Source organism: Polypterus senegalus, chromosome 16 (assembly GCF_016835505.1).
Source record: "Polypterus senegalus isolate Bchr_013 chromosome 16, ASM1683550v1, whole genome shotgun sequence".
Taxonomy (NCBI): domain Eukaryota; kingdom Metazoa; phylum Chordata; class Cladistia; order Polypteriformes; family Polypteridae; genus Polypterus; species Polypterus senegalus.
This window is the reverse complement of record NC_053169.1, coordinates 45,707,457-45,727,833: the sequence shown is the minus strand read 5'-3', so window position 1 is coordinate 45,727,833 and position 20,377 is coordinate 45,707,457. Positions and strand designations below refer to the sequence as shown.

General features: G+C 35.6%; 1 protein-coding gene across 23 annotated transcripts in view; it reads left to right on the top strand.

Annotated features, from left to right (window-relative positions):
• Positions 1-20,377, top strand: part of nrxn1a (neurexin 1a) — a 1,096,290-nt gene that overhangs the window by 431,703 nt on the left and 644,210 nt on the right. For all 23 annotated transcript variants that reach the window (XM_039738493.1, XM_039738492.1, XM_039738491.1 and 20 more), the window contains one exon: positions 15,723-16,106. In XM_039738493.1, the coding sequence (XP_039594427.1) occupies positions 15,723-16,106 (384 nt within the window). The remainder of the gene's footprint in view (positions 1-15,722; positions 16,107-20,377) is intronic.

Sequence of the window (20,377 nt, the reverse complement as noted above, 5' to 3'; positions counted from 1 at the left end):
AAGCAAGGCTAAAAGTATTCAGAACTGGTCTGCCATCCATTGTAATGTGTAATTTTCCATCACTCTCAAATAAGATGAATTGTCTGCTCTCATAACGGGTCACAGTTCATACAGGCAGAGTAGCATTTTGTGTTTTACAGACAGCTGGAAATAACAAAATGGACCTGCTCTATTCAAATGTTTAAATGTGTAATCTACTTGTACCTTTGGGCAGATCTGACCATAACATGATTCATCTTATTCCCAATTTGTTACAACCAAGATAGTGAAAAGCCTGGAAGCTGAAATGGCTCTGAATGACTGCTTTCAAATAGCATACTGGGAAATAATGTGCAAGTCACATGGAGGTGATACTGAGGGACTTAGTCACCACATCACAGACTATATTAAATTATATGTTGACACAGTGATACCCACAATGACAGCGTGTTGCTTTCCAAACAACAATCTCTGGATTACTAAGGAGCTAAAAAGTCTCCTGAATAAAATAAGATTCAAATTCAGTGACAAAGAGACTTTGAATGACGCCAAGTGCTGAAGAAAAAACTGAGTGAAGGAAAGGAAGTTTGCAAAGCCATTAATAGAAAAAAACTCACTCAGAAAAACATGAAAGATGTCTAGAATGGACTGGGAATAATTACTGGACTCAGACAGTCCAGAGCTCAGGTGCTAGAAGGGGATGCAAAGCTAATGCCCTAAACCGCTTTTTAAAATAGATTTTCCTTTTCACTGATATCTTCTTCCAATAATATCATATCATGAAGACCTGAACTATATGAGTCCTCTTGTGGTAGACAACCTGGACCCACTGCAATTTGAAAGACTGGAGTGAAGGATGCAATTATCCATCTGCTCCACAAGGCTTATTCTCATCAGGACAAAGATGGCAGCACTGTTAAGATTATGATTTTTGATTTCTCTTGTGCCTTCAATATCATCCAGCCATCTCTGTTAAGGGTAATCTCAGATATAAGCAGGTGAAGGAGCCTATGGTATCCTGGACTGTCTGTTTGGATGACTGCAGTTTGTGAGACTCAGGAACTGTAGAGGGGTCATGTGGATAATGTTGCTTCTTGGTACAGAAAGAATTGCCTGCAACTTAACATCAGCAAAACCAAGAAATTTGTTATTGACTTTTGCTGCACCAAAGAGCCTCTACACATGGTTACTATTCACGGAGTGAATGTAGATTGAAATTTGACTGGATCTCTTGCAGTTTTTGTGTTTTTTAATAAAAGAATGGCACAAAAATAAAATGGTATTTATTTAAAACATGTTCATTTTTATTAAGAAAATAACTGTCTAAATAATACGCATGTTTCTTAATGAAAATTTAATATACATTTAATATAGACTAAGGGGCTCTGCCTCCTGCTTGCTTCGCTCACCAACGCTTGCTCACATATGGGGAAGCGGATGTACAATTTAAAAAGATTGTTATTTTTATGGTAATTGTTACATATGCATAACACAATTAACTATTTTACATTACAGCGATTAATTAACCATAGTAAAAAATAGTAAAATGTAATAAATTGAAAGAAAATTATGTTTCATGTTGGTTTAGAGGTATTCATTTCGTTATATGTTTTAGTTCTGTTTGGCTTTAAAATTAACATGCAAATACTTTTCAAACTTACACGTTTACTGTAAAACTTCAGTTAAAACTGTTTTTTTTAATTAACTTTTCATCAATATCGCATTGAATTTTGATTCCATGTTTGGACTTATGCGGTGGGCTGGCACCCTGCCAGGTGTTTGTTTCCTGCCTTGCGCCCTGTGTTGGCTGGGATTGGCTCCAGCAGACCCCCGTGACCCTATAGTTTGGATATAGCGGGTTGGATAATGGATGGATGGGTGGATGTTTGGACTTACGTGGTGACAATGCAACGTATAACTGCCCGTGAGTGAATATTGTTTCTTTGTCTCTAATAAATAAACCGACTTTTTTGAATGCTTGTCCCTGTGATTTGTTAATTGTCATAGCAAAAGCTATTCTAATGGGAAACTGTGAATGTTTCAATCCAAATGACATATCAAGCTCTCTTTTGGTGTCTTATCCATGGAAGATGTACTACATTACCTTTCTTGTTGTCTGTTAAAATTTTACATGTCAGAATTGTTCGACCAATTTTGAATACAGCTAATCTTGTCCTATTGCATAGCCCATCACTCAGACAGAAATTATGCAATAACATTACAATACATCCTTCTTTAATCAGTAAGTGGAAGACCGGACAGTGTTAACGGTTATAGATATTCTATGGGATATTGTAAGTTGATGTTTTCATCTTCCACACTGTCACCACCAACAGTTTCAGCATAGTCTATTGATACGCATTTAACCAATTTGCTGTGTAACCGATTGACAATTTTCATGTTAATTCGTATGACTTCATCTTTTCTCGGTGCTAGGATTGCCTGTGTACTCATTTCTTCTGTTGATAACCCTTCGGGATGAAATTCTTCAATAAGATTTAGACATAATCAGTCTTCTTTTATTGGGAACTTAAAGTGAGAAAAATGTAAAAATTTATAAGAGCTTTGAGCGCAAGAACTGTGTCTGACAAAAGCATTCACACAAATGAGAGATGGGCGTAGTTGAAAAGGATTGAGAGGAAGGTGGGACTTGAAAAATATCTCTTGGCAATAGTCTCGTCTCGCGGGACTTGAAAAAATCTCTTGCCAATAGTCTCGTCTCAAGGTTTTCTTTTATAATAGAGAGATATGTAACAATTAGTGACGAGTGAAGAACAAATTTCTTACCAGAAGGGTGCAGGCAGATTTGTCTTGGGCAGTGTGCTTTAAAATAAAATCCCATTTGACAAATAGAAAAGAAATATACTTCAAAGCTTAACCAAATGCATATTTATTTTATTTCAAGGTGGTACAGCAGATAACTGTTTAAAGGGGATCAGTTTTGTTTGTAATTTTTAAAGTAACTTAACCCAATTGTGTTTTTTGCTTAATAATAACACCATTTAAGTATAAATTACAGTTGTAATAAAATAGTAACTTTTAAGAATATTGACCATTCAGTTGGACAGTAAGGCAGTATAGGATCTCACAAAGACATTTGCTGACATTATGTGTATTTATTAAAAATGGGGAATCATTTTTGAACATGTTCAGTACTGCATATCATTGTCATTTTGATTTGTTTAGGGCTGTTCAGTGAATGTTTTTAAACATAAATAGATTGCACCCCTATAAAACATAATTACTCAACAGTAATGCAACCTCTCCTTTAGCGTTAGACAATTTAATTGCTGTTTAAATTGTTCGCTACTTGAAGAAAGTGAACATAATTGTTGATTTAGTCAATAATATGTGTGGAACTTATGAACATCTCTTAGATGTGCTCATCACAACATTGTAATCAGAAATGGCTAGGTTTACACATTGATACTACTCAAATTAAATGAAAATATATAATTATACAAGAAAAGGCAGTTGACAATATGTGTTCTGTGTGGGTTTATATATCCAATTAGAGAGCATGATTAAATTTGGAAGAGAATGTGCCTTACATGGGGCTGGGAGAAGAACACTGCAAAGGTTTCCATTATACCTTCTTGCCCTGCAACGGTGGCTACGCTGCGATGGGAGAAATAAATGAGCAGGCTGCATGTAATGAGTGATTGGAGGGCTATCAGAGCATGTTTAAAGGAAATGACTCCTCTATAGCAGTGTTTCTGCTGGTCTTTGGACTCTGCGAGAATCAGACAAAGCAAGTATTTCAGAGTAGTCATTCCCAACTGCCAGTACGCAAAAAGCAGGCACGGCATGTTGCTGGTCCTTGAGGTTCTCCAGTTAATAAATACAGGAGACTGCATTACCCACCACCACTATCATCACCCTCCGGCTTTATGCTTGATCTAATATTAGTAAATGTAGACTCTCAAAACTGCAAGTGATTCTCTCATTATTCGATCAATCTAAGTTAGTAAACATTGATGCCGTGCATTTCCAAACTTCACTTCCACCCAGCTTTTCAATCTTGCGCTAGTAAATGAAGCCGCTTGATAATCCATAAAGGTCTGCAACTCTCAAAGTAAAAATGGTTCACAAGTTAGAAAAGCTGAAACTGCTCTACTGGTGAGTCCCTTCAGAGAGTTGTAGTTGTGGCAGAGGAATAAAGCAGGCTGGTGTGCTTTGCAAGCTAAACTGGACAAAAAAAAATGACCTGTGACAGTAGCAGAAGATTTTTCTAACCTATAGGTAAGTGCTGTAAAGAGTACAAAATAGAAAAAGCTGCAAAGAAAACAGAAGAGTTTAAGGAAAATTGCCTGTAAGTGAAATATTAGGAATGTGGGAGCTACAGGGAACAAGAACAAGGACTGGAAATAAAAAAAAAAAAAACAAAATGCAAAAAAAGAAAATGTACAGGACAGTCTGCACAGAAATAGGTTCTCTTATTTTGCAGCTTTCATCATTGATATACAGTATATATATATATATATATATATATATATATATATATATATATATATATATATATATATACACACACACACACACACGGACATTCACGACACACTCAGCATATTAAAAATTGACCAGCTGAATGATATCCACAACCACACCAACACAGTATTCCCTGCGATCTACTACACATCAATTTCCTGGTCATATCCATTGAAAGACATAACGACACCACCCTGATTACAGGGATTTATTGTAAGGAGTGTTATACAGACAAAATATTACACTTTGCTAACAATCACCCATCATCGCATAAATTGAGCTGTATTAAGACAGTATTCAGAAGAGTTCACTCCCACAAGGAGACTAAAAAGAATGAAAGGTGTTAATGTTTTCTAACTTTTCACATCAAATGGCTACCCAAATACATCCATCAGACAGTGCTTACATAGGAGACGCCAGATACTCCAGCAAACAATCGATTCCAACCTGACCCCCATCCATCCCATCTGGTACACACTTCCTTATCATCACGGAGTATTAGAAGGTACAGTATGTATCCTGTTCAGATCAGGAAACAAAATAGTACACAAGCCTACAAATACTTTGCTCACAGTCCTTTTTAATATTAAAAGCAGGAATTGGCATCAGAGACACAGAACATGGTTTAAAACATACCATGTGATTCATGCCCAGCTGTATACGGGGATAAGCACCAAAAGCACTTGTCACACATATACAGGAACATTGCAGTGCAGTCAGAAGGAAGGAGCCATGGTCTCTGATTTACACACATACAATTTCAACCGGACAGACATTTAAATAGGACTCAGTGCAAGTAAAATTCAAAGGTAATATTAAAAGTGCCAGAGAACTGGCTGAATTATGGCTATCCAATGACAATGCCAGTAACAGACATTTGGATTTGAACCCAGCATATGCAGGCTTGAAAAAAAGGACATGCACATAATAAATAAGACTTTATGTATTGTTCAGAGAGTGTTGGTAATATTCACACTCATACTGTATATGAATGTTTTTGCATTTCTAAGAAGGATGAAGTAGTATTTTCAGTTTGAAAATGTGGACAGTCTGCTCATTTTGTGTTGTTTTTTCCCCTCAAGAACAGATGAAAACTGTTTCTATGTTGAAATATTCACATAAATTATACATTGCCCATAAATTTTAAATAATTAATGTTTTAATTTTTTGCCATATTGCCCAGTCTTAAGTATAAATGCTTCCTCTGACTGTACACTGCTTGCTTACAGAATATGAACAAAATTTTGCATAACCAGCAAACCTACTTTAGTTTTTCTTCTACATAAGATTTACTTCAAAGACTTATTACTTATTCTTTTGGCAAGAGATTTAAATGTGTAAATGTTGTCATTATTGTATTTTACAACAAAAATTACATGTATTGTATGAAGTAAATTGCAAAGACACACACACACCAGTGTCTAGTATTGAAATATCTATTACTTGGTGTGATAATGTCAAATTAGTTGACTTTTCTGGGGATCATACCAGTTTTTCTTAATAGTTTTCATGAAGAAAACAGTTCACATGTGAAAGAGCCAATCAATCCTCCAGGACTTATTCATTCATAATTAAGGATAGCTGGATCTGCTCATGAGAAATAAAACAATAATAATAAGATATCCTCTTAGGGGAGCAACAACTTCTGGGAGCTGCTAATGGATCTCCCTGTCTCTGTGCTAATAGCCAGCATATTCTGCGCTGGTTGTTCCCATGGTGATATTAGGTCTTATTTTAAATCATAGCAGTGTTTCAGCATCTACTGTTTTTATTGTTGCCCTGTTACTTTCTGACCTCTGGGTAGCAGCCTCAAAAGACGCATCTTCCTCTGACTCTGTTAGAAAAAAGACAAGTTATTGAAAATCTGACTGTGCATTACAATCAGCATTCTAGTTGACACGAAGGTTTACTGCCTCAGGTGCTGGACACAAAACCACAAGCATGCAATTTTAAATCCCCACATTGCTTCTCTTTCTGACCATGAGCAAGTCACTTAACCTATTCTGACCAAGGGAAGGGATATTCATTTTCTGTGTGTGTGTGTGTGATAGTGTATATATTAATATATATATATATATATATATATATATATATATATATATATATATATATATATATATATATATATATATATATATATATATAAATATAAAATATAGATATCATGCAGCAGTCCCCCAGGATTGTAGAGAGACTTGACTCAGCAAGTACGGTGGTGTTTTACCCTTTCATTAGAGAAAGAAAACAGTACTGTGGACATGCAGGAAAAGAAAAAGAACGTGGATGGTGGCAGCACTTGATACATTGCTAAATAAGCTGGGGCCACATCATCTCTTCAAGGATTAGTCCAGTACTCTCCCACCCAGATTCTAGGATGCAGCATGTGGTTCTTAAATGTGATGAGCAGGACAGTATACCCCCCACTTACCATATGCAGCTGGGAAAGGCTTGAGGCCACATGGACAAGAGGGGCTACATGAAGCTTGTGCTTTCTTTGCTTGTGTGTGTGTATTTTTCACTCTCTGTATTCTAGATTTCCTCCCATACCTAAAAGGCATGTTTGTTAGGTCAACCGATGACAGTAAGTTGGCATGACATGAGTATAAGTGGATGTGAGAGTGAATATGTCCTGATTTGTGCCCACTGTTCCTGCCATAAACTTATCAAGACTATTCTATGACCAGATGATTTTTTGAAAAACAGCTATTTTGTCTAGAATAGAGTAACACTGTTTTATCTGTTTTAAACATGCTAGAGTCTATATCTTAAATAAGAGAAGCACTGAACCGCAGCATAGTGCTACATTTTTACAGTCTTGTGGGCCTGAACAAAATTTCCAAAGTAATCGATATATGATGTGTACATATTCAGATGAGTTTTGCACAGATACAGAAGTTTCCTCCTTTATCCTAAAGATAAACATTTTAGGAGAAACGGTTCTAAACAAGCACTAAATGGTGCATGTGATTATGTGAAATAAATTTTAATAGACTGATGGCCTGTCTACAGTTAGCTTCTATATTGCCTTTACTGAAGGAAAACAGGTTCAAGATATGGATGGAATCATGCTTATCTTTGATGAATGCTGTCTTTGATCCAGAAATGGATTTAATATTAGCGTGGGTGTTTTGTATGACTGTGCCCTGTGACAGAGAGATGCCCTGTTCAGCTTTGGATTTTCTCTTTTGCTTGCTAGTGGGGACAACTCCTGATTTTTATCCTGATGAGGATATGGAAGATATAACATTCACCCAAAGAAGCTATTGTTGCTCTACAACCTTAAAATTACCTCTTTTCTAAATCATAAGGTAGTTCTAAATACATAACTAACAAAATATCTTGAACTTTACACTAGCATAATGTATTATGTATTTGAACTCCCAGTTTTGTTTTCACAGATTAAGTGTCTCTATTAATAAACAGAAAGTATATTGCTTTTTGAAGATTTTTTATTTTAATTTTACCGTATCCCTTGCTTCAATAGGATCACCTGCAAAAGACATTTACTTTAATAGAATTTCGAGAGTCTGCCTTTTTCAATACTGATTTAATGCTTAGTAATAACATTTCAATGCTTATATTAACAAGGCATATTTGTTCATTTAAAAAAATAACAAAGTCATGTCCTTGATTTCGCACCTCTGACAGTAAAAGGCTTGGTTCCTCCAGGGTGTAGACTCACAGTAAACAGTGTTCAAGGCAGCCAGTGCAAATGAGGAGACCCTAATCTCCATTTAACAGGCCATTTCTTCTGATGCTATGTAAATGTGGATGAACTATTTGGATGGGCCTGGAGGTCACTAATCTCTTTTATTCAGCATTAAATAGGGTTTACATGAGGATTTTGGATTGTGAGTGTGAATGTGGAATGAGCCAAAGTGCGACAGCTTTAGTATACACAATAATCTAATTAACTGGGCCCACAATGAAGAGTCAAGCTGTCATTCAGGAATCGTAAAGCAGCATGCTATCCAAAATGAAAACAACTCTGCACACCAAGCATGAACATCATTTTTGTCATTATATGATGTGTTTAATTTTAAAATATGCAAAATAATTGCTCTTAATTATCCTATAAATCATAGTACTGATGCTCTGGCACCTTATGATACTAAAGCAGGCAACAACCAGTCAGGCTGCAAGCTTAAGAAATCCCAGACAATTCACTCCAGACCAGATTTTCTTATTCTCTGTCAAGGAAGAGTTGTTTAATTATGCCAGACATAAGAGGCACCCCCTGTTCACTATTATAAGACCCACTTACCCTGTTGAAGGTCCTCACAACTCTCTGATTAGAGGGCCCTCATGTCTGTCTCTTTCAACTGCTAGTTAAATGGATGGAAGTGCTTATGTGCCAAGAATCCTAAAGGTGATCTAGCAGTAGTAGGGGGAGGTAAATACAGTATGTAGTGTTCATTCAAGGAATCAACAAGAAACACGTCAAATCATTTCAGTACAACACAGTATGTTCAACCGAGAAAAATGAAATAATGACAGATTACCACCCACTGCTAGCATGAATATATTCACGCCAGTCACTTGGAAAAATGTAACACCTTAATATGTCTGTAAATTCAGTATTGCTGGACAACAGGTATCCACATTTGCTCTTAAGTAACGAAATATGAATGGAGCAACAGTACAGAAAGATAACACACAATTTCATTATATCTTGCTATTAAACACCTAGCTAAAATAATTCAAAATGAGGGACAAATTCTACATGTTGTATATAAACTTCCATATTTTTTTTTAAATATCACAATAGGCATATCAGCCATATCTCTACTAATGATTTCTACCTAACTATCTGACCAACAGCAGTACAGATATCTTGTAAAACAGTAAATATTTATTGTCATTCTGTTAGATATGACACAGATTCTACCCTGTAAATAATTTATTCTATGGTTTGATCATATACCTCATTATCAACTTGCCCTTACGTTGTCTGAGGCATTTACTACTAAAAATGCCCTGTTTTGCCTTTCCTTTGCTGTTTTGGGGGTGCTTTACAGTGTTGCAGTTAGACATAGGTTTTCTTAGGCGATATGATAATTTTATTAGTCATTTGAAACAAGTAATCTTTGGTTTTGTCTTGCCGCCATGGCCCCTAGGTAGGAGTGAAAGAACTTGAAGGGATATCAAAAGAAATTGGAACTCCAGCCCAGTTCCCCATTTTGTTTGTTAACAGAACGTACAGATCATGTAAACAATTAACAGCCGCTGCTACTACTCCTTTGGCTATTTCATAGTAATTGCCTCTTGACTACTGTCAATCTCACTCCCTTTAATTTGGTCTGATCTTTCTTCCTTCGGGGTCATCATACTGCTGCTGGTTGGTCAGGGATGCCTTTTATTTGTGCTGCAATGGGCTGAGTCAAGTCATTTTGTATTGCTCATCCTCTTCAAGATGTCATTGCTGTCAATGGAAAGGATAAACACATCATCACTACTGTGTGCCATCAAAATCATCACCCTTAATGTCAGTTGTATGATCACCAAACCATCTTGATAACCATCGGGTATTAACCTCAACATGTAATCATATAACTTCATGTGTACTGCAGAGCGTGTTAGGTGACTTCCCTCTTCCTAACCTGATTACATGAAGAACTGACATTAAAGTGTACACACTGTACTTATAAGTGTGTAAAGGGTTAGCCCGTTTTAACCGGCTCAAGTGTCACTGCTAATCTAGTATTAGGGGACTATTCCCTCTGGTCTGTTCTTTCGCAGACTTCTGTAATATGTTCAGGGTGGCTGCACAGTGGCACAGCACAAAAGAAATTATAATGGATGACTCTTTAAATCAGTATACTGCACAAAAGTCCTGCTTCTGACCTTTTTCCACTGGAGCTAACTCCAGGACCTAAATTGGGTTTGCAAAATGAATTCATGAAGAAATATGTGCAAAAGGCAACAATGTGTAAGTTGTCAAGTTAAAATGTAAATGTGAATTGAGCGGTTTCATTCAAGTCATGTGTGGTTTGTTATATCCAACTATTGCTGCATCTGCTGCCTTGGCCACAGTGACAGTGTATAGAGAGCTCATTGGCCCCAGAGGGCTTGTTTGTGGGATTGCTTTATTTAGTGAGTCAGTGACCAAAAGAACAGGGAAAACTATAATCAGTGCAGCTTTAAGTGCTTGCAAAAAAGCAGTGGATCAGGGCTAGAATTTGTTATTTTTAAAACCATTATTACTTCCTTAGTATTTGACTGTGTTTTCTTTTAGCACAAACACATTTACAAACATGACATCTATTAAACATATTAACAGAGAAGGTGAAGTTACCTATTGGAATGTTTTCATCTTCAAATAAAGAAATGTTTGAAAAATTAAATGTTTATTATTACTTATTATTTGTTTAATGCCTTTATCCAAGGCAACTTACAACATTTGTAAGCAACTCTTTTGTTTTTTCCAATTGGAGCACAGGCCAGTGATGTGACTTGCTAATGGTCACATAGTATGAGTAGTAGGATCTGAACTCACAACCTCAGGGTTCAAAGTCGGAAGTCTTTACTAATAAGCCACACTGTTTAACCTTAGTCTTAATTCCAACATGTATTTGGTAGTCAGAACATCACAAAGCATCGTCTCAATCTATTATTCAGCTCACTTGCAGTGCTTTATTTGTTTAGTGATGACTTATATATTGCAGTTGGTAACAGCTTTTGGGTTACATCTGCACACATCAGAGCATGAAGATTTCATTTTCCTGTAAACAGAGTTAAAAATGAAATTGCTGAGATAATGAATGTGATGGAAGAGGCTCATTAGCAGCAACCTAGGGGAAATGTTTGGCTGTGCGTCTGTTCATTATTGCCAGGCTTGCAGCCCTGAAAATAAGGCGGAACAGCTGCAGAGGTCTTTGTCCATCGAGAATTTCGAACATTTTCGGGAGAGGTTAATAATTCCTCGACAGGTCCCAGGCTTTGTTTCGATTGTTGTCACTTGGGCACACCAGCTCCATTGCTGCTAGTGAAACATAAATAAAACCATCAATTTGTTATATATTAAAAATAATCACTACATTCAAAAATTAGTAAATAAATTAATTAAATTATGACAATCCTTGTCGCTTTTAAAAAACAAAAAGAAAAAAGAAAAACAGATTGAATTCTACCCTCCATGGACTCAAAATTACTAAATTCAGTTATGTAAAGCAACCGAGACGTGCTGGTGAGCCAGAGTCTAGCCAATAATGTATTTTTCATTGCCAGTTTTATGAATTAATATTTACATATTTATTTGTATTTCCCATCTGGTCCAAATGATCTATTTATTTTACCTATCACAATGAATGAAGAAGTTATGTCACACCTGTTTTTTTTTTTTTTGTTTTTTTTTAATAGTTCTTTCCAAATGTAAATTTACAGATCCAGTCATTTTCTAAAGCAGTATGCAGTGATTTAACAGGTTCACTGTGTTGAGTATAAGAGCTGTACCAAATGGTCTTCCAAAACCTTATTTGATGTCTCCTCTTTAAGTATATAGATTTATGCAAAAGATGTGTTAGAAGCTAGCTGCATCATTAATTAAAAATGTACAGTAAACATTCAGAAAACAAATCTATAAGAATATTAATGAGACCCTGAATCACAGCACACAAATGCACCAGGCAGTTAAACACTCCAGTCATGTACTGTGCTGTTTGTAATAAAAAAGACCCAGAGTTAAAGCTAGCAATATAATAATAAATCTCCTCAAAGCAGATGCAGATTGCTTGTGTGTATGAGGAATCAATGGGACTGAGTGTGTGCAAATGATTAATCATATTGCTTTCGATAGACAGAATTATATTATAACTGCAGTCAAAATGTAGCATACTATATCTTAAGGTGCAACAAGGAGCACATTTTTTGTTGAGATGAAATAATTGGATGAACAAAGACTATCATATTTATTTAAGTTTAGAATTAAGCCTAGATATCATTTTATTGAATGCTCATTTTCATGTTGATTATTACTTAGTAGACTTAGAATAGAAGAATGATTCATGCCATATTTTTTCTGACTTGGCCATTGGAATATAACCTAAACAGTTCTGGACCGGTCATATAGACTGAACAGCTTTTTTGCCACCCACATTGCTGTTTTTCTTTCACTTTAAACAAAGCTCTTATTTTCAGGATTTTTTTTAAACTTAAATGCAAAAGCTGTAAATACAAGTAAATGTAGATGAAATATATGTGTTATACTTAATATCTTTTAATCTGGCATTTACTTGCTTGCTTTTATTGTAATTAAAAACAACATACAACTTGCATGTAATAAGGACAATTTCCCCTGTGAGAAAAAATGATCCAGAAGTTCAGCATTTACATTGTTTATTTACAGGCTGGTGGAACCCATATGAATAGTCCCCTCCTGGCTCATGTACCACCCAAACTCAGTCATTTTCATGTCCTTTTAGAGACCACACCTAGGTTAAAGGGTACTGTATCTATATGGGTCAAGCCAGATTGCTTTTGTGTAATAAAAAATGAACACACTCCAGAGTCTACATATACTGTACCTCTATGAGTACATAAAATATTCACAAACCTGCTTAATCAATTCAGGTGTACAAGGCCAGGAGCAACCAGTCCACAGCTAGTCCTTCTCATCCACACACTCACACTTAATTAGGCTGGGACCAATTTGGAATTGTCAATTAACCTAACAGGCACATCTTTAGGGATGTGGAAGGAAAACCAGAGTTCCCAGAGGAAAGCACATCATACACAGGGAAAAATGCAAACTCTACATACACAACGAAAGGGTACGGGGTTTCAAAATAATGCTGTATCCATGAGGCAACCTCATTTGAGTATTTACAACTAATTTAACTTCTCTAGGCCTCTCTTTTGTCTGACTTCTATCTACACATTTACTCCTTTTAAAGAAAAAAGGCAACTATGCTGAGCTCCTGCTAGACCATTTTGATTTTACCATTGGGTGATTTTGAGTGCTGCAGCCAATTGCCTTAATGAGGGTCCTGACATCTGATAACAGTATTAAAACTACACTAAGAGAACCATAGCACCCTCATTATTATAGGTACATTAGTCAGTACATGTACAAACTAACAAATAACCAAAGGCAGACATTGATTCAGTAAAATTAGTAAAGAGTAATATAAAACAAATACCCTGGAGTACAATCTAATATCTGTCTATTTCAGTTTATGGCAATGTTAATTTAAGTCTGGCATTTATTTTGAAACAATCTTTGCTAATTAGTTTACTAAGTTTCAATCAAAAATGTATTAATAGTATAATAATCTAACACTAGAACATTAGAACAATTATGACAATAACAAACCATTCAGCCCAAAAAAGCTTGCCCATCCTATTCATTTTGATTGTCTAAAATAACATCAGTTTGAGATTAGAAGTTTCCCAGAATCCTACTCCCCACCACATTACTTGTGGATCTGTGCAACAAAACATCATTCTCACCTTTTTGTGAAATCTGCCGTGTTTCCAACTGTGTCCCACATGTTTTTGTTGCAGAATACATTTTAAAGTTAACAGCTGGGATCCATCCTTTAATAACTTTAAACATGCTGATCATGTCACCTCTTAATCTTTGTTTGCTTAAACTGAAAAGGTTCAGCTACTTTAATCTCTCTTCATACCTCACACCTCTCAGATCTGGAATCAGCTCGTCAATCTTTGTTAGACTTCCTCTACCACTACTGTTTTTTTTATGATATGAAGGCCAAACCTGTATGCAGTACTTCAGGTGAGGCCTCTCAAGTGCATTAAACTGTATAACTTGAGCATTACCACCCCTGACTTGTACTCCACACATTGTGATGAATACGCTAATATCCTTTTAGTTTCCTTGATTTGCTTCCATACTCTGCCTGAAAGTAGATAGTAATGAGTGCACCATGAATCCTGGATCCTCCTCATTAAGGTTTATTTTCAAGCTTAAGACCTCCCATTGTATATTCAAACATCTGATAGTTGGAACTCTGGTGGTCTGACATATCATGGTAAGTCATGTCAAATCCAAAACAATGACAAAAAATAAAAGTCAACAAACCATGTGCATTTGCCCATAAGATACTAATAATCAGGATGTTTGAGTTTTCTGTAATTTACATAAATCATTCATCTTATTTAGGTCAGAGAATGACTTTTTACTAAAAGGATGCTTTACTGCAAGCAGGCAAATAGATGAACAGGAAGATGTTCATTCAAAACTGTGGTTTGCAGGAAAATGTATTCTGTTAATGTGCTGTGACTTTGTTTCATTTAGTTATGCCTTTAATATTGTCTAGGGGACACATTTTAAAGAATATTGTCTTTTCTGTGAAGCTGTCATTACTTGTTTTAAAAAAATATGTTTTGGATGTTATTCAAATACATTTTATGTGTCTGAAGTTTTTTGATATATTCAGCTTTGAGATATGGGACATGTTTTTTAATGACCCAGTATAATGTTTGTACTCTAGTATATATAAAGCCATTTCACAATACTTTGTAATAATTAAGTGCAACTAAAGGTTTGGGACTGTCTTGGTGCTGATATTGCCAGACTATTATATTATATATATTTATACATTATATTATAATATATTACACTATATTATAGTATACCTGAGCTCAGCCTACAGATTATGAAAAAATCCACTTTAAGTTAAGAAATAATCATATGAACAGGCAGGCAAGGATCAATATAAATGTCAAATGTTGTTCATATGAAACAAATGACTGAAGGAAAAATTAAAGACATAAATACATGTTGTAGGTCCACATAATTCCCAACATTGGGAAGTTTGTTAAAAAGTTTTAAGCAAGGGGTAGTAATCTTAGGGTCAGTGTCTGGTTATATATAATGTGTGTGATGTTTTATCAAATCAGAAACTGTAATTATTTTTGTCACTTTGACATGCCTTTCTGTCTTAGAAATAACAATATGGTTCCTAGTTATGAAAACGTACTTATACTATAAATCATTATATGTAACACAGTGTTAAAAATGAAATGCAGTCTTCCAAATCAAAAAAGAAGCAATTGAAGCAAGAGAGAACTTTAGATGAATGAGGATTAGATCAATTTTCTAGTAGTCAATGACCATAAGTGTAAAACCCTGCCAAGCTTAAAGTTACAGCTGTAGGTTACTGGCATGTTTCAAGTTTGAATGAACAAGTAAATTCTGCTGTTTATTAATACCAAAATCAATATATGCTTTTTGATTTAAAATCATTAATAATAATACAGTATTACAAGAGTGTCTTATATCTGTTCTTTTTCAGGAACCATTTCCGTCAACACCATTCGCACACCATATACGGCGCCAGGAGAAAGTGAAATTTTAGATTTGGATGACAATTTGTACTTGGGTGGCCTGCCTGAAAATAAAGTGGGCCTTATATTTCCAACTGAAGTATGGACAGCTCTGCTTAATTATGGTTACGTGGGCTGTATCCGAGACTTATTCATTGATGGTCAGAGCAAAGATATACGGAGGATGGCTGAGATTCAGACAGCTGCTGGAGTGAAACCATCATGTTCCAGAGAGCTGGCTAAGCAGTGCCTTAGCAATCCTTGCCGAAATAATGGAGTCTGCAGGGAAGGCTGGAACAGATATGTGTGTGATTGCTCTGGAACAGGATATCTTGGCAGGTCTTGTGAAAGAGGTAAGTTTAAAGCTTTTCAAAAATAAAACTAAATGGGCATTCTTACATTGGGGTACATTCATTAGCTAGTGTTTGCATCTAGAGTTTTTGTAAAATGTTTTAATTTGTCTGCTTAATATTTCCTATTTCATAGCTTTACATATTTGACTTCACAGTTGTTTGGGTTTTGGGGGTACTATATACATTTTTGTGCTACTATTACCTTTTTTTCTGTTCCTACTCTTGTTTGTATGTTTGGTATGGTGTCATACTTTGATGACCTGATTGACAATACTTTGATCATATGCTATCATTATGCTGGTATTCTTGCCTACAATGTGCGCTTGTGTACCGTTGAATGGAAAACACGTCACATTACTATAAATCCACTTTGTAAATACAACGTTGATTGCTAATAGTTTGTGTAATTAAGGTCATAGTATGAGACATTTTGTTATGTTCCTGTTCTTGGTGTTCAAGATAAGGTTCTGTATTGTTACTGTAAAATACAGTATATACTGTATCTTAGTCTGGAACGTGACATATCTTTTTATGTTTAGCTGGACATTCTATATGGATGCCTCCCAGTAGGTGTTGATATTTGCTCTAACTTTCCCCTTCAAGATTTTAAAATAGAATTTTCAGGCTTTGTAAAAGACAATGTAAGGTTACAATTCATAAGTGAGTTTCACCATTCTGTCTTCTTTTGCCAGTGCTATCATGCCAGAATTCTGTCCATGATCAATTCATCTCCAGATCTCAAAATGAAGTCTTGTTCCTGTCATTAAATTATCTCAGTTCTTCTGATCTTAGACATAATAATGAATATATATTTTTTAACAATAAGGACGGTTTTTTTTTAAATAAATATGAAAGCTGCTACATAGTGAAATGATCTCATCATAGAATATTCCCAATTACGTGGTATCTATTGGAGTTAACACACAAAAGTGAAGAAGGCTTATAAAACTGACTGCTGATGGTGCATTAGTTATTGTAACAAAATATTTTTCTATATTGTTGAGACTTTTAAGACACTCATGATGTAACAGGACTGCTGTGTTTGATGAGTAGGTGAACTGCTTAAAAAAAAAAAACTTGCTTCTGATTTTTGCAGATCAGTGCAGCCATTTGCAGTGCTGCCCTGCTGTTCAAATGTCAAGAACCTCTCAAGAGACTTGGTTCAAATGCATATACATTTTAAAATATGACTAAATACAGCTACAGTACACCTAGAACTGCCACTGTGCGTGTGTAGAGTCTGCATGTTCTTCTCATGTCTGCAAGGCTTTTCCTCAGGGTTTTGTACTTTTCCTCCCAAACCCAAAGGGTATGTGAAAGTTGTATTTTTAGCCTTATAAAGATCATGCAGAGCACAAAATTATAACCCATTTAAAGGCTACATTATGTGCATTTGAAGTGTAGGGTACCGGAGTATGTAGGTCTGCTGTGTATATACGAGGCCAAGACAAGCTAAAGTTAGAAAATGGGATTTATTAGAAAATGGAACGAACCTTAACAAAGCTGATAATGTAATTTCCCAATGTAGTCTCCACCCTTCTCAGTGCACTTGCGCCCCCTGCCTGGAAGTGGCTGGATTCCAGCAGAATAAAAGTTTTTGTCTTGTCCTCGCACCCACTCATGCACCCGAGTTATTCTCGAACACTATGTGTAGAGTGGTACTTCAGCCATTAGTGCAAGTTACTGTCACTTGCTGGAGACCAATGTGACACCTGCTATTCGATCCAAGTGGCGGGGACTGCAGTTTCAAGGAGTCCTTTTGCTGCAAGATGATGTCTGCCTTTCCACACACTGCTTAGAACACCAAGACTTGTCTGGAGTAACTGAAGTTTGAGGTATTGCCACATCTTCCTTATTCACCAGATTTTGGCACCATGTAATTTCTACCTTTTTGGAGCACTAAAAAATATCTGGGTGGTTGTCAACTCAAGACAGATGACTATGTGAAAAAAGCGGTGAAAGAGTGGTTGCGAGGACAAGACAAAACCTTTTATTCAGAATCCAGGCACTTCCAGGCAGGTGGCACACGTGCATTGAGGAACGCGGAGACTACTTTGAGAAATGACATTATCAGTTTTGTTAAGATTCATTCCATTTTCTAATAAATCCCATTTTCTAACTTTAGCTTGATGCCCCCTCATAATATGTGGGTGTTGGTCTGATATATGCATACCACGCAGATTTTTGCACATCTCATATGTCAAATATGTAAAGCTGAATGTGTGTTTGTGTGAATTGGGCGTGTTTTTGTCTGGTATGAAAATCCATATTTAGCCTGTCTCTTCCATATTTTGCACAGATTCCCCATGTGAACAGGGGGAACACCAAAGGCTATGTTTAGTTATAAAATATAGCTGGTGCCCTCAGTTTGGGTGGTGCCAGGTACTACTGCTACTGTGTGTGTGTATATATATATATATATATATATATATATATATATATATATATATATATATATATATATATATATATATATATATATATATATATATATATATATATATATATATATATATATATATATATATATGTAATTTACTATAATTCTTAGCTATTTGCTCTTTCAGGGCCTGTCAGTTGAAATTGATGAAGGGCTGAATATAACTCCACAGATTTTGGCAGCCCATTGTTGAATTTTCATTTGGATGATAGGTGTATTCAAGTATTTCCTTCCACTTCAAATATGCAGTCTCAATTATGAATGAATATCATCAGTTTTGACTGACATTATCTTTTGCATGAAAGACTTGTAGTTTCTGTGGAGACATCTCGTCATGGAGCTTAGCATATTTATTAATCATGGTTTTACTGAAAGTTGAATAGTGCATTTCTTTGACGGAGACTCTCTTTATAAGCAAAAGAGTTTAATTGCTGAGCAATCATTTCATCATTTGAACTTCAATATTATTGGCCTCAACAGCTCAGGGCCGCACTGGTTTAAAGAGTTTTGGAAAGCAAAGAGAATTTTAGTTCTTTTTTTTAAGTCATCTTCAGGGTATAATTTAGAATATAAGGAAATCCTTAGAACTTTGCCTGTGCTGCATGCCTGTCCATTTATTGTTTGTCATTTGCTCTGCAAACAGTGATGCAGCAGCTAATTAAGAAGGTCAGACTTTTACCAATTTTAGGACAGTGAACCATTTTGGTTTAATAGTTTTTCCTCTGATATCACCTATAGTTTTTTAAAGTGACAATAGCATATAAGTACAATATCTTTGAATTCACTGAAAAAGTAGCTGACACAAAGCTGTATAAAACATATATGTTAATTACAAATTTGAGATTATAGAGGAAGAAAATGTAAAAAAATATGTCTTTGTGATTTTTCTAAATACAAAAATAGATAGATGATGCAATCTATTATAGATGCAGTCATGTCTAATTCTCTAATGATATTTACTGTTATGTCATGGTAAATATGTTGACGTCATCGGCAATGTTTTGAAGTTGGGCCGTTTGCTGAGATGTGGCAGGAAATTGGAATTCCCAGAGAAAAACCTGGACTCTACATCTGTGAGGCAGCAGGGCTTCCCCCTGTGCCATCATGCCACTCCTAGAGAATTTAATGCATTTTCAAGAATGAGTCAGTCATTAGTATTATGTTAAAAAAATGTGTTAAAGGAGAACAACTACTACTAACTTACATGTTATTTACCCCTTGTTACTGTACTTTGTAGTGATTGACAAGAAAAAAATATAATTTCATACTTTTGGGCAGAGTAAAGTGAAAAAAGCTTATGATATAATACAAGTCAATGGTGATCAACGCCATACAAAAAGGCTAACAATATAAAACGTTCATGGAAAACAAAGTAAATAAATTTCACGGTACTTGTACTGCATGTTGGTTAGCTAGCCATATGATCAAAAGGTGCAAACACATACATTTTTTGGTGTAATATTGTTAAAAGATGGTTCCAGAAAAATAAGCGCACAGCATAAATAGGAAACTGAAGCCCAAATGGGGATCCCTTTTTGAACTGAAGGTCTGCCTGTCATATTTTGGTCAAGAGTCTTATTTTCAGTTCAAAAGGGCAATCCCATGTGGACTAAGTAAGTAATTTAAAAAATATATATATTATTGGGTAGAGAATTACATTAACCTATACTGCACATTTATAGCCTATGCACATGCCTGCTATAATAAACATAATATTCCCAATTGTGGAAATCGTACCCCCAACACAGACAGACCGACACCAGGATGTATGAAACACGCTATTTATTTTTCCTTTACTGCACCACAATGCCTTCTCTCATCAACTCTTTCC